General features: G+C 43.2%; 1 protein-coding gene across 4 annotated transcripts; it reads left to right on the top strand.

The window, feature by feature from the left end:
* The first annotated feature begins 204 nt into the window (after window positions 1-204).
* On the top strand, window positions 205-9,888 carry zgc:66455 (CUB and EGF_CA domain-containing protein). Of its 4 annotated transcripts, none has more exons than XM_020488901.2 (9): window positions 205-453; window positions 583-619; window positions 764-1,834; window positions 2,002-2,043; window positions 2,183-2,283; window positions 8,102-8,163; window positions 8,334-8,500; window positions 8,747-8,974; window positions 9,227-9,888. In XM_020488901.2, exons 1-9 carry the CDS (start codon window positions 367-369, stop codon window positions 9,613-9,615), a joined length of 2,184 nt encoding a protein of 727 aa, XP_020344490.1. In that variant the 5' UTR covers window positions 205-366; the 3' UTR covers window positions 9,616-9,888. The 4 variants fall into 4 exon arrangements, with proteins under 4 accessions (XP_020344490.1, XP_020344553.1, XP_031685018.1 ...); XM_020488964.2 differs by having other exon boundaries at window positions 235-453; window positions 764-1,792; XM_031829158.1 differs by lacking the exon at window positions 2,002-2,043 and having other exon boundaries at window positions 235-453; window positions 764-1,792.
* Window positions 9,889-14,450: the final 4,562 nt, after the last annotated feature.

Here is a 14,450-nt window from a genome sequence, read left to right as displayed (position 1 = left end):
TACCATTGGATCATTCATAATTGATGGAATTGTCGTTCTTGTCAAATATATTTGTATTTATAAAGTACCTGGTAAGATAAACGTTCAACATAATACTTGATGCCTCTGAGATGTACAGCTGCAGAAGTCAAGTTATCTTACCTACAACAGTGTTACATTGACACCTAGTGGATATAACCCATATAGACCAGAAGCATCCGAATATTTGATGGCGTGCTAATTGGCAATATATTTCACCTGTTTACGTCCACTTTTAGCGGAAACGAAAAGAAACATCGCAGGAAAGAATTGACAATAGCTGGGACAGTGTAGGAAGCCGACCTGCTTGCTAAATAGTGGAGAAAGTCAACACAACGTGACACTAAAATGTCACGAAATCATTCAAAGTTAATATTTGTACGTTCACTACTACTTGCCAATGGTTTATTTACCGCAAACTGCGACCTGTCCTGGGTAAGTTGATGACTGACTTCCTTCTATAAGCAGTTCCCCTACATTTCGCTGGAGATTGTAGGTAGATTTCAAGTGGTTGACAAACATTCTTGTTTTAATGCTACCTCAACGTTTGTATTACGTCCTTAGATAAATAACTTTAGGGATGACGCTTACAACCCTCCCGGTAAGACAAATATTTATGTAGCCTTTGGGCCCTGTTCTATGGTCTTTGTTTTAATTATTTAAAGTAAGTGTGTGTGTTGGGAGGTTAGGCCTATGACTGACATTTTTGGATTGTCCTCTACACACTCTGTCCACAACTTCTCAGATGACCGTCATGGTAATGAGGGCAACGCATTCTTCGCGCTGCGAAGCTGCCACCAGGTGATGCGTGGCAAGAGCGGCGAGTTCTTCTCCCCAGATTACCTGTGCGCCAACCCACCTCTCTGGTGCAACTGGACCATCCAGGTAGACCCTGGTAAACGTGTGCTCCTCCACCTAGAGGACTTCACCCAGTCAGATGCATGCAGCGGGAAGCTGGACCAGATCCACCTGGACGAGCCCCTGGGGGTCGTGGGGGGTCACAGGATCCTGGAGAAGTGTTGGCATGAGGCCAAGTACACATCCCTCTCCAACATCCTCCACGTGGTTCAGCTAATCAGAGGTAAACCCAGTCCGCCCCACAGGGGCTTCTATGGGCGATACGAGGCATTCGTACCGCCAGTCACGTACAATGCTTATGGTGATACCACTGAAGAAGACTGGAAGCTGATGACTGAACCAAAACTGATAGAACTGGAACCCTTTCCATCTCTGGGAAGTTACACTAAGTTTCTTCCCATGAAGGGGGGTGAACCTACGGAGGCCATTTTACTGGAGCGCCCCACCCCGTCAGCTCAGACCAACCCGGAGGTGGTGTTTGACTATTTTGACCAACTCACTTCCTCCTCTGTGTCCAATGGGCTTCCACCATGGGAAGCAGAGGAGCAAATGGTCAGAGAGGGGCTCTTCAAGTTTTCTCCTGTTCAGAGTGAGGAGGAAGATTGGAACAGAGGAATCTCAGAGGGGACTGAAGCAGACGAGAGCCACTTGACAAAGGACTGGAAAGTGGGTAACTTGAGTGGAGATGTGGTGGTCACTCGTCATGGGACGTCATGGTCAGAGAGGGATGCCACTCAGACCCACACAGCACACCTTGGAAGTGACCCTTCCACACACCAGCCCCCTGTTTTGAATCCCAAATCCTCATTGCGCACTCCGTCTGCTATGCGAAGGAACGTGGATGCTCAAACTACAGATGCCATCCCTCCTATAGAGTTTAACATCGTGTCACACACAACAGCGGTGGATGACCAAGGTGAGGAGTCTGGCAATAAGGAATTGCTGAAAATGACTCTGGGTAAGTCTACAGCATCCAGTGACACTCAAACACCCACTGATACCCAACCAACTCCCAAACATGGTTGAACAGTTTTTTTGACAGCAGACATTATGGTAGGTAGTCAGCTATTTAATTTGCATACTTTGTCTGGTTTATGAAAATTGTCTTGCATGGGTACTTTGCAGAGAAAGACAGAAATCACACTGAAGTACCACACTTACCAGAAGGTGATTTATTTTTTCTTTTGAAAAGGGTATTTTAATATAATTCAAAGGCTATAACAAAAGTTTCAAGTCACTAGCCTTTGTACAATAGTTATAGAGCTGTGTATGAGTATTAAAGTAGATGCCTACTTGTATTTCTCAGACTACCTATTTGAAGTGGCTGTTGAAGTCAACTTCCTTGTGGCGCCAGAGGAGAATTGGGACCATCTTGTGAGATCACTGTTGATCTCAGTGAAGACTCTGGTGAGTTCTCATGTACAATAGAGCCCCACAGTGGAGGTGTCATAATACCCATAAAACCTAGCTTTCAAACAAGGAAATGGGTCCAATTGTTTTTCCAACATGAATTTTTCCCATAGGAGATTTTAGAAACACTTAAAATAAGGGCTGTGTTTTGTCTTACCCTGGCGTGACGTTTTGATATCCATGTAAATCTCTCAGACAAGGTGAGATCTAGAAAGAGGGATGGATAGATTCAGCTCTATTTAAACAGATTAAAAATTCTAATAAGCATCAAAGTAGACATGCAAAACTACAAATCCCTGTAAGCTCCTGCACATCTCTAGCTGACACCTTTTGAACCTTTATCAACTTAAAACTTGCACAAGACGGTTCCCAAAACGGTCTATTTTTAAGAAATGTAGCCAACATGAGCGGTAATCCAGAGATTGTTACCTTTGCCTCGATTCGACATTCTCATCCAGATCATGGCATTTGTTCTTTATGATGGCCACATAGTAGCTATTTAAGATTTCATTTTTGGGGGGGTAAATACAGGTGAATACAGTACCTTCGGAAAGTGTTCAGACCCCTTGACTTTATCCACATGTTAGTTAACAGCCTTATTCTAAAAGTCTCATCAATCTACACACTACCCCATAATGACAAAGCAAAAACAGGTTTTTATAAGTGTTTACTATTTGGTAGTTTGTTAAACATCACATTTACATAAGTATTGAGACTCTTTACTCAGTACTTTGTTGAAGCATTTTTGGCAGCAATTACAGCCTTGAGTCTTCTTGGGTATGACGCTACAAGCTTGGCACACCTGTATTTGGGGAGTTTCTCCCATGCTCTCAAGCTTTGTCAGGTTGGATGGGGAGTGTTGCTGCTCAGCTATTTCCAGGTCTCTCCAGAGATATTTGATCTGGTTCAAGTCCGGGCTCTGGCTGGGCCACTCAAGGACATTGAGACCTATCCCAAAGCCACTCCTGCGTTGCCTCGGCTATGTGCTTAGGGTCGATGTCCTGTTGGAAGGTGAACCTTCGCCCCAGTCACGTCCTGAGCACTCTGGAGCAGGTTTTCATCAAGGATCTCTCTCTCTACTTTGCTCTGGTCATATTTGCCTCGATCCTGACTAGTCTCTGCCGCTGAAAAACACCCCCGCAGCATGATGCTGCCACCACCATGCTTCACTGTAGGGATGGTGCCAGGTTTCCTCCAGACGTGATGATTGGCATTCAGGCCAAAAGGTTGAATCTTGGTTTCATCAGACCAGAGAATCTTGTTTCTCATGGTTTGAGAGTCCTTCAGGTGCCTTTTGGCAAGCTCCAAGCGGGCTGTCATGTGCCTTTTACTGAGGAGTGGCTTTTGTTTGGCCACTCTATCATATAAGCTTGCTTGGTGGAGGGCTGCAGATCATGGTTGTTCCTTCTGGATGGTTTTTCCATCGCCACAGAGGAGCTCTGAGTGACCATTAGGTTCTTGGTCACCTCCCTGACCAAGGCCCCCTCGATTGCTCAGGGCAGCTAGCTCTAGGAAGTGTCTTGGTGGTTCCGAACTTCCATTTTAGAATGGCGTCCAGTGTGTTCTTGGGGACCTTCAATGCTGCGGACATGTTTTGGTACCCTTCCCCAGATCTGTGCCTCGACATAATCCTGTCTCCGAGCTCTACGGACAATTCCTTAGCCCTCATGTCTTGGTTTTTGCGCTGACATGCACTGTCAACTGTGGGACCTTATATAGTCGGGTATGTGCCTTTCTAAATCATTTCCAATCAATTGACTTTATCACAGGTGGACTCCAATTAAGTTGTAAAAACAACTCAAGGATGATCAATGTAAAACGGGATGCACCTGTGCGTAATTTCAAGTCTCATAGCAAAGGGTCTGAATACATGTGTAAATAAGGTATTTCTGTTTTTAATAAATTTGCAGACTTATATAAATCTGTTTTCGCTTTGTCATTATGGGTTATTGTGTGTAGATTGCTGAGGATTTTTATTTATTATATTTTAAAATAAGGCTGTATTGTCACAAAATGTCAAGGGGTTCTGAATACTTTCTGAAGGCACTGTCCTAAGTCACCTTGTCCTAGAGAGATTTGCACAGTTATCAAAATGCCACGCCAGGGTAAGCCTAAAGGCTCCTGTGGGGGAAATGAATGGTGGGGAAATGTTTGGAAACATTTCACTGTTTGACCGCTAGGCTTTATGGGATTTATGACGGGCTGTGGTACTCTAACTTTCTTCATAAATGAATGTCATCTTACAGGGCCTTCAGAAGGTATTCATACCCCTTGACCTATTCACCATTTTGTTACAGCCGGAATTCAAACTGGATTAAATAATTTAAATCCCTCACCCATCTACACACAATACCCCATAATGACAAAGTGAAAAACGAATTTGCAGTTGAAATCAGAAGTTTACATGCACCTTAGCCAAATACATTTAAACTCAGTTTTTCACAATTCCTGACATTTAATCCTAGTAAAACAATCCATGTTTTAGGTCAGTTAGGATCACTACTTTATTTTAAGAATCTGAAAAGTCAGAATAATAGTATTTTATTTAATCCCGTTCCCAGTGGGTCAGAAGTTTACATGCGCTCAATTAGTTGAACTTGGGTCAAATGTTTTGGGTAGCCTTCCACAAGCTTCTGCATTTTGGCCCATTCCTCCTGACCGAGCTGGTGTAACTGAGTCAGGTTTGTAGGCCTCCTTGCTCGCACATGCTTTTTCAGTTCTGCCCACAAATTTTCTATAGAATTGAGGTCTGGGCTTTGTGATGGCCACTCCAATACCTTGACGTTGGAAGTATGCTTGTGTGGTCATTGTCCATTTGGAAAACTCATTTGCAACCAAGCTGTAACTTCCTGACTGTCTTGATGTTGCATCAATATATCCACGTAATTTTCCATCCTCATGATGCAATCTCTTTTGTGAAGTGCACCAGTCCCTCCTGTAGCAAAGCACCTCCACAACATGATGCTGCCACCCCGTGCTTCACGGTTGGGATGGTGTTTATCGGCTTGCAAGCCTCTCCATTTTCCTCCAAACATGATGGTCATTATGGCCAAACAGTTCTATTTTTGTTTTGTCAGACCAGAGGACATTTCTCCAAAAAGTATGATCTTTGTCCCCATGTGCAGTTGCAAACCGTAGTCTGGCTTTTTTGTGGTGGTTTTATAGTAATGGTTTCTTCCTTGCTGCGCAGCCTTTCAGGTTATGTTGATATATGATTCATTTTACTGTGGATAGAGATACTTTTGTACCTGTTTCCTCCAGCATCTTCACATGGTCCTTTGCTGTTCTGGGATTGATTTTCACTTTTTGCACCAAAGTACCTTCATCTATAGGAGACAGAACGCTTCTCCTTCCTGAGCGGTATGACTGCTGCGTGGTCCCATGGTGTTTATACTTGCGTTCTCTTTAGATTTTCCCATGATGTCAAGCAAAGAGGCACTGATTTTGAAGGTAGGCCTTGAAATACATCCAGTTACACCTTCAATTGACTCAGGCTAATTGACATAATTTATCAGAAGTTTCTAAAGCCATGACATAATTTTCTGGAATTTTCCAAGCTGTTTAAAGGCAGTCAACTTAGTATATGTCAAGTTCTTGCCCCACTGGAATTGTGATACAGTGAAATAATCTGTCTAAACAATTGTTGGAATAATGACTTGTCATGCACAAAGTAGATGTCCTAACTGACTTGCCAAAACGATACTATTTTCCACCATAATTTGCAAATAAATTCATTACAAATCCTACAATGTGATTATCTGGATTTTTTTTCTTCTCATTTTGTCTGTCATAGTTGAAATGTACCTATGATGAAAATTACAGGCCTCATCTTTTTAAGTGGGAGAACTTGCACAATTGGTGGCTGACTAAATACTTTTTTGCCCCACTGTAGATTTTGCAAATCGGAAGTATTTTTTTTGAATGTCTTTTATTCTGTGCAGGCTTCCTTTTCGCTCCGTCAGTTAGGTTTGTATTGTGTAGTAACTATACTGAACAAAAAATATAAACGCAACATGTGAAGTGTTGGTTTCATGAGCTGAAATAAAATATTACAGAAATGTTCCATATACACACAAAGCTTATTTGTCCCAAATGTTGTGCACAAATTTGTTTACATCCCTGTTGGTGAGAATTTTTCCTTTGCCAAGATATACCACACCTGTCAGGTGGATGGATTATCAAGAAACTGATTAAACAGCATGATCATTACACAAGTGCACCTTGTGCTGGGGACAATAAAAGGCCACTCTAAAATGTGCAGTTGTCACACAATACTATAGAGGTCTCAAGTTTTGAAGGAGCATGCAATTGCAATGCTGAGTGCTGGAATGTCCACCAGAGCTGTTGCCTGAGAATTGAATGTGAATTTCTTTTACCATACAATGTCATTTTAGAGAATTTGGCAGTAACCCCAACTAGCCTCACAACCGCAGACCACGTGTAACCACCCCAGTCCAGGACCTCCACATCCGGCTTCTTCACCTGCGGGATTGTCTGAGACCAGTCATCTGGACAGTGAATGAAACTGGGTTTGCACAACACAAATTGTTGTGGGGGAATCTCCGCTGCATGCTCGTTTCCTCACCAGGGTCTTGACCTGACTGCAGTTTGCGGTCATAAGTGGCTTCGGTAGGTAAATGCTCACCTTCAATGTCCACTAACATGCTGAAGAAGTGTGCTCTTCACGGGTGAATCCCAGTTTCAACTGTATATGGCAGAGTGTATGGTGTCGGAGTTGTTTTGCTGACGTTCACAACGTTGACAGAGTGCCCCATGGTGGGGTTATGGTATTGTCAGGCATAAGCTACGGACAACAAACGCAACTGCTTTTTATTGATTGCAATTTGAATGCACAGGGATACCGTGACGAGATCTTGATGCCCATTGTCGTGGCATTCTTCTGCGGCCATCACGTTTCAGCATAGTTCACAGCCCAATGTCACAAGTATCTGTACAGAAATCCTGGAAGCTGAAAATTGCCTAGTTCTTCTATGGCCTGCATACTCACCAGACATGTCACCCATTGAGCAAGTTTGGGATGCTCTGGATCGACGTGTACGACGGCGTGTTCCAGTTCCCTTAACGACTTTGCACAGCTATTTGAAGAGCGGGACACATTCCACAGACCACAATCAACCGCCTGGTCAACTCTACGCGAATGAGATGTCTCGCTGCATGAGGCAAATGGTCATTCCAGATACTGACTGGTTTTCTAATCCACTCCCCTACCTTTCTTTTTAACGTATCTGTGACCAACAGATTCATATCTGTATTCCCAGTCCATATAGTAGGGCCTAATAAATGTATTTCAATTGACTGAGTTCCATAGGAACTAACTCGGTAAAATCTTTGAAATTGTTGCATGTTGCGTTTTTATATTTTTGGTCAGTGTACAATGTTGATCCATCCTCAGACTTTTTAATGGCTGTAATAGGAGAAAACTTTTAACGTCACATTGGCCTCATGGTGAAATGCCTGAATGGTTTCCTTCCTCTCCGGCAACTGAGTTAGGAAGGACTCCTGTGTCTTTGTAGTGACTGTGTATTGATACACCATCCAATGTGTAATTTAGTAACTTTCCCATGCTCAAAGGGATTTTATTTTTAGGTGGTTTGTGAAAAACTAACCCATTCCACTTTGACATTATGGGTTATTGTGTGTAGGCCAGTGATGACAAAAGTCAATTTTTAAAAAACCATTTTAGGCTAAGGCTTTAACAAATCAAAATGTGTAAAGACTGTATATGGCTTTTGGTCATTATTTACTGTGACTGGTGCATTTGATTTGGAACTGCAATAATTAATTTGTTTTTCAGATTAATGAGCAGTTGGAAATTGTCCACATACCCAAAACCCTATCCTCCAAAAGAATAAAAAGGTTGGTTTACTACATTTTGTAACCAAGAGCTCCAATTTTGTCATGACTTTTTTTTTACTGCATAAAAAGGGGTTCTTGGCACTGTAGTTGATAAAATATACCAACCTTTTGCTGAATTAGGCTACAACTGATGGATTAAATGCCTTTTAACAGTTCTGTTGTATCAACAGGTTGAGTGCAGGAGTGCTTTACATCCTCTGGCTGCAAATTGGGGGTGGGCCAGAAGGGATGAAGGATCACAGGACCCTGCACCCGGCCCTGCAGGAGCTGTTACAGATGGTGGTTAGCCCCAGGGGCAGCTCAACACAGGGTGTCATCGTCTCTGTATCCACTGCTGGTAGGTCTCAGTTTCCTCCAAACAAACATAAATCTGTAGCTTATTTTGCACTGTACTCTGATATTTACAACTGGCACTAAAGGTTACTGCAGAGGTTTAATAAGATAGTGTTGTATAGCTTGCAAGTAGGTGTCTTGAGGTGAAAAATGAATTTTGTGTGACTTTAAATAATTGATTTGACGTGATTTTGTTTTCATATTTAACTCCATTAATCGATGTTAGTTTTGCACCCTGTGTGTGTCTCAGATGTGAATGAGTGTGAGACTCAGCTGGTGCTGTGTGACATCAACGCTGAGTGTGTGAACCGCTTTGGTTCCTACACATGCCGATGCCACTCCGGGTTCGATGACATGTCTAGGCTGGGCTCAGGTGGAACCATTTGCGTGGACACCAAGGCCGCTGATACGGACCGGCACAATGAGTCGACGATTACGGTGGATCAGCATAGTCCTGAGCAGCAGCACCGTAACACTGGTACTCCATAGATTTTGGTAGAATTATTGTTCTCTGAAGTACAAGGAAAACATACAGTATGACATTGGTTAGTTTAAAAAAAATCAGTGGCACTGAAGTTGACAAGTTAGACCACCACCCTAATATTCCCGATTTAACCCCTGAAAATGGGTTTGTTAGGGTTACACATTGTTACCTAACAATGTTAGACATGAAGGTGACTGCACTAGGTAAATTGTGTACATCTAAACCTTGCCTAACCTTTGACCTTAGGCTGTACTTCGGCGTGGTCCAGCGGGATGGTCAAAGGCATCTACGTGGTGTGCTTCCTGCTCAGCTGCCTCATCCTGCTGCTCCTTGGTACCGTGGGCATGCTGTACCACCGCCACCACCGGGGGGCCTTCCTGGTCCACTGTCGGCGCAGCAGCCTCGTGAGCGTCCCCCCCATCCCCCCTCCTGACTACAAAAACGATGGCAACGACAACACTTCCACCCGCACCAACTCGGAGCTGCCCCCTCCGGTCCCACCCATACGGCTCCCTAAGGAAGGCTGGGCTCACCCCAAAGAATGCTGCCCCTCGGTGGATCTGCCCCTGCTGCGCTTCAGCCCCCTGCTGCCTCTTGATGGGTACATGGAGCCAGGGGAGGGTGTCAAGCTTTGAAGAGAAGATTGCTCTGTGGTTGTCCTGAATGTGCAATTAGAGCATTGAGACCCGTTCTGGACAGGTTGACTTCACTGTTTCCTGAGTTCATAATTTTTCTGTTCATCTTTGCCTTTTCTCTATTGATGAAATATCTTGACTGTTATTACCTTTTTGTATTACATTGTCTTTGTGTAGTTTGGATGTGCTACTTGATATATTCTTTGGATCATTGTGTGTATATAGTATATTTAACAGATTAACTTCAATTAAATAAATGTTAAATTGGCTCTACATTGAATATATATTAAAATTTATTATTTATAAATACTTATTATTATTATTTTTATTGAATTGGGAAAGTACAATTTCTAGAACAAAGCAACCTTTGTTCTATATGCAGGCATATCTCCGGTTTGGCATTATGCCTCTAAATAAAATGTATTTACTTGTGATGGGCAAAGGCCACAAAGCGGACCTTAAATACCAATGTCACAGCGCTTTTACGCGATGTTGTGCTTTTCCCACAAGGTGGCAGCGTGTGCTAGGAAGTGTCTCTGAAAAAGCATAGTTTTCGACTGGGTAAATACATAGTTTGTTTTTCCTGTGGTTCTTAAATATGTAAAAAACCCAAGGGTATACTGAACGTAAAACAAATACAGGAGCAAAGGCACGCACCAATGACCCCCACCGTCGGAGAATAGATGAGGGAAACGGTAAGAATGAGCCATTGTGCCTCTGCAAGATGATGAAATTCTAGACCCCCGCGCACCTAATCTGTGGCCCGAGCTCAGAAATGTTAATCCCCAGTCTCTGTAGAAAAAAAAAAACTTAGTGGTAGATTGTGTTTTTTGTCGGTGAAATGGCACCGTGTCAAACAGTACTCCTTCATTTGTTCCACTGCCAGAATGCTATGCAAGGAAATTGCATAATGATAAAGGTCGCTGACTGAATTTCATTAGGCTACCTGCTCTGCTCAGCGGCCTAACCAGTTATCCGAGCCAAATTATTAATATTTCAGAAATGACAGGACTATTTCAAATTGGCCTACTAAAATTCCTTGCATGATCCACCAATGTCCACAATAAAACATGTCCCCCTTTCTCTCAAAAGTGCTTTGATTCTAATTGGAGTGTAAAACATTGCCACATGCCTGGCTGAGAAGTTTGACATTTTCCTTTACTCATGGCATTGCCCTAATAAAGATAAACACATTAATACAATATGGCTGATAAGAGAGAACTGCTCTTTTGAAGGGAAACAAATCCCACATGCATTTGAATGGTAGAAAAGGTAACTTAAGTTACGGGTGGTCAGACAGGTCCCTATCGGAATTGTTGCTATTGGATGAGGAGCAGAGTTTGCATTTTATGCAGGCGGGAAGTGCGTTTAACAGGCTAATCTTTGGCCGGCCAGGCAGGGTGGGGAGACAGGGTGGTCCACCTAGTCCAAACCACATTAATAGGCTTACACCACCTAATCCAAGGCAGTGTGCTGTCACATGGGAAGTCTGCTGACCTTACTTTATTTTATTGCAGGGCACTTGCTCTTCAGCCCTTTTGTACTCAAACCCGCTCAAACCCTGTGTTCTTTTCAGGAGTAAATGTCCCTTTATAAAATTCCCGGTCCCTTTCCTTCATGTCCGTGTTCAAGGGCTGGACATGAAATGAGACTGTCACTGTGATGTGTAGACTAGACTTACCGCCGCAGTAGTCCTCCAGCCCTGAGGCAGTACAATTTGAACAAAGTGACTCGAGCCCTTCTATCAGAATCTTTGTCTCTTTCTTTAGGGCCTATGACACATTGACAGTTATGTACAGCATAACAGCTAGACTAAATGTAAACTAATAGGCTATATATGGTAACATTTTGGTTGGAATGGATTTCAAGCTTGATAATGGATATGGGGTCCTCATCTGAGGCTTTGATTCACCATATTGTGTTTGTCTGTGTGTTTTAATGTTGTCTGTGGTGGTCTGGTAGGTGGGGGACAGACAGATCACTTCTCCAGATGTGCTCTCAGCATCTGCTCTTCCACTGCTGCCTCCCTCCCTCACCCCACGCTGGTCCCCCCCTCCTGTGAATCAGATGCCAGGGCCCCTGAACCTGGGACTTCTTTGTTGCTGCTCTGAATGCCTCTCATGTCTGCTAGGTAGAATTGGCAAGGACAGCGGGCCATGGGCAGCGATCCACAGGGCAGTGGGAAGAGGTGACGCCTCCGGCCGCTCACAGTGGGCCCTCTGGCGGAGCCGGGGGTCGAGGAGGGCACCCTCCCTGTGGTTGGCCTGGCCTGGTCCCCCCCTGCCATCCAACGAATCACGCTGAGCTCACCTGCCTGCCAGGCAGCGTCATCTGGCCATAATCCTCTCCATCCCCCCACCTTCCTCTGCTCAGATGCATTGTAACAGTGGGTGTGAGACTGTTCTGTTAAGAATGGGGGAGTGGCAAGCTTGTCTCTGTGTGGTGGTTATGCTCAGGTATGTATTTTCTGTTGCTTGGCTTTAGGTGGTTCTGGCTGCTCTGAGGCGTTCCACAAAATGGTATTAAGAGGTCTCAGATATTACACGTATTCACCCACGAGCTTGACCCTCAGGGGGCACCAACAGAAGGGTTTGTATGATGATGACAGTGATGACATCTGCAGTGGTATGTTTTACGGGCCTAGACTATGGTATATAGTAGGGGTATATGCTACATGCAAACGCCTGTATATTGTACTGGTTACGATTTGGGCCGACGTTACAGTGATATGTTTCTGTCCGATGCTCACTGGTATCTGTACGGCTGAATGTCAGGGCCATTACTCTTAAGGGTAGCCATGGGGAGACCCGAACTGGGAGCCATGTAACTACCTAAACTCAGCAAAAAAAAGAAACGTCCCTTTTTCAGGACCCTGTCTTTCAAAGATAATTTGTAAAAATCCAAGTAACTTCACCGATATTCATTGTAAAGGGTTTAAACAATGTTTCCCATGCTTGTTCAATGAACCATAAACAATTAATGAACATGTACCTGTGAAACGGTCGTTAAGACACTAACAGCTTTAACAGACTAACAGCACTAACAGACGGTAGGCAATTAAGGTCACAGTTATGAAAACTTAGGACACTAAAGAGGCCTTTCTAATGACTCTGACAAACACCATAAGAAAGATGCCCAGGGTCCCTGCTCATCTGCGTGAACGTGCCTTATGCATGCTGCAAGGAGGCATGAGGACTGCAGATGTGGCCAAGGCAATAAATTGCATGTGCTGTATTGTGAGTCGCCTGAGACAGCGCTACAGGGAGACAGGAGAGACAGCTGATCGTCCTTGCAGTGGCAGACCATCAATCCCATTGAGAACGTCTGGGACCTGTTGGATCGGAGGGTGAGGGCTAGGGCCATTCCCCCCATAAATGCCCGGGAACTTGCGGGTACCTTGGTGGAAGAGTGGGGTAACATCTCACAGCAAGAACTGGCAAATCTTGTGCTGTCCATGAGGAGGAGATGCACTGCAGTACTTAATGCAGCTGGTGGCCACACCAGATACTGACTGTTTCTTTTGATTTTGACCCCCACCCCCCTTTGTTCAGGGATTATTCAATTTCTGTTAGTCACATGTCTGTGGAACTTGTGCAGTGTATGTCTCAGTTAATTTTGTTATGTTCATACAAATAGTTACACATGCTAAGTTTGCTGAATATACACACAGTTAACAGTGACGTTTCCTCATGTGTGGGTTGCATCCAAGTCTCTTGCAACTCTCCTCCAACACACTAAAGCTAATGCTTACGTTCATAAAGGATGACCTAATGGCAGTAGCCAATGCCACCAGCTAGATCTCTCTGGCTGATACTTCAAGCTAGCTCTGCTAGCTTATGCCACGAGCGTCTCTATGTGCTGTTACCTTGTTGTGTGGCATTTACAGTTTTTCTCGATTGCTTGAGCACATTTGTCCAAACAGAATTCATTTTTTCAATTAACACGCAGCCTCAAACTGTAGGCCAAAATGACACCTTTAATTTGCTAAGTGTATTAAGACTCTCAGAACATTAAATAAGTGACACAAAATCAATTACCTCCATTAAAACGTACAACTTGTTATCTAATGAAAAGTCATTTCAATCAATTACTATAAATATAATTATCAATATATCCTAACATGGTTATACCTCTTTTATATGTCTGTGCCATTTGTTGATACTAGAATTATAGTACGCACCATAAAAGGCAAGTAAACATATCACTGCATGGACTGTATTCTGTTTTCCTAAAATGATGACCAATGCAGAAACATGTCACTCAAGAGCATAAATATTCAGGAACAAAAGGCTTTCTTTAACCTTTTTCCATTTTAACTGAGAGCTGAACTATACTACATGGCTAAAAGTATGTCAAATCAAAAATCAAATCTATTTGTCACATACACATGATTAACAGATGTTAATGCGAGTGTAGCAAAATGCTTGTGCTTCTAGTTCCGACAATGCAGTAATAACCAACGAGTAATCTAACCTAACAATTCCAAAACTACTACCTTATACACACAAGTGTAAAGGGATAAAGAATATGTACATAAAGATATATGAATGAGTGATGGTACAGAACAGCATAGGCAAGATGCAGTAGATGGTATCGAGTACAGTATATACATATGAGATGAGTAATGTAGGGTATGTAAACAAAGTGGCATAGTTTAAAGTGGCTAGTGATACATGTATTACATAAAGATGCAGTAGATGATATAAAGTACAGTATATACATATGAGATGAGTAATGTAGGGTATGTAAACATTATATTAAGTAGCATTGTTTAAAGTGGCTAGTGATATATTTTCCATCAATTTCCATCAATTCCCATTATTAAAGTGGCTGGA

This window comes from Oncorhynchus kisutch, linkage group LG1 (genome assembly GCF_002021735.2).
Source record: "Oncorhynchus kisutch isolate 150728-3 linkage group LG1, Okis_V2, whole genome shotgun sequence".
NCBI classification, from domain to species: domain Eukaryota; kingdom Metazoa; phylum Chordata; class Actinopteri; order Salmoniformes; family Salmonidae; genus Oncorhynchus; species Oncorhynchus kisutch.
Note: the sequence above shows the minus strand (reverse complement) of the source record. Positions and strands in the feature narration are given on the sequence as shown.

What these genes read in the sequence shown, in the direction of transcription:
- zgc:66455 (XM_020488901.2), top strand. Translation starts at nt 367, where the DNA reads ATGTCACGAAATCATTCAAAGTTAATATTTGTACGTTCACTACTACTT. An exon ending in TGACGCTTACAACCCTCCCG is followed by an intron (nt 620 to 763) that starts GTAAGACAAATA and finishes ACAACTTCTCAG; the next exon opens with ATGACCGTCATGGTAATGAG. An exon ending in GCAGCAGCACCGTAACACTG is followed by an intron (nt 8,975 to 9,226) that starts GTACTCCATAGA and finishes CTTTGACCTTAG; the next exon opens with GCTGTACTTCGGCGTGGTCC.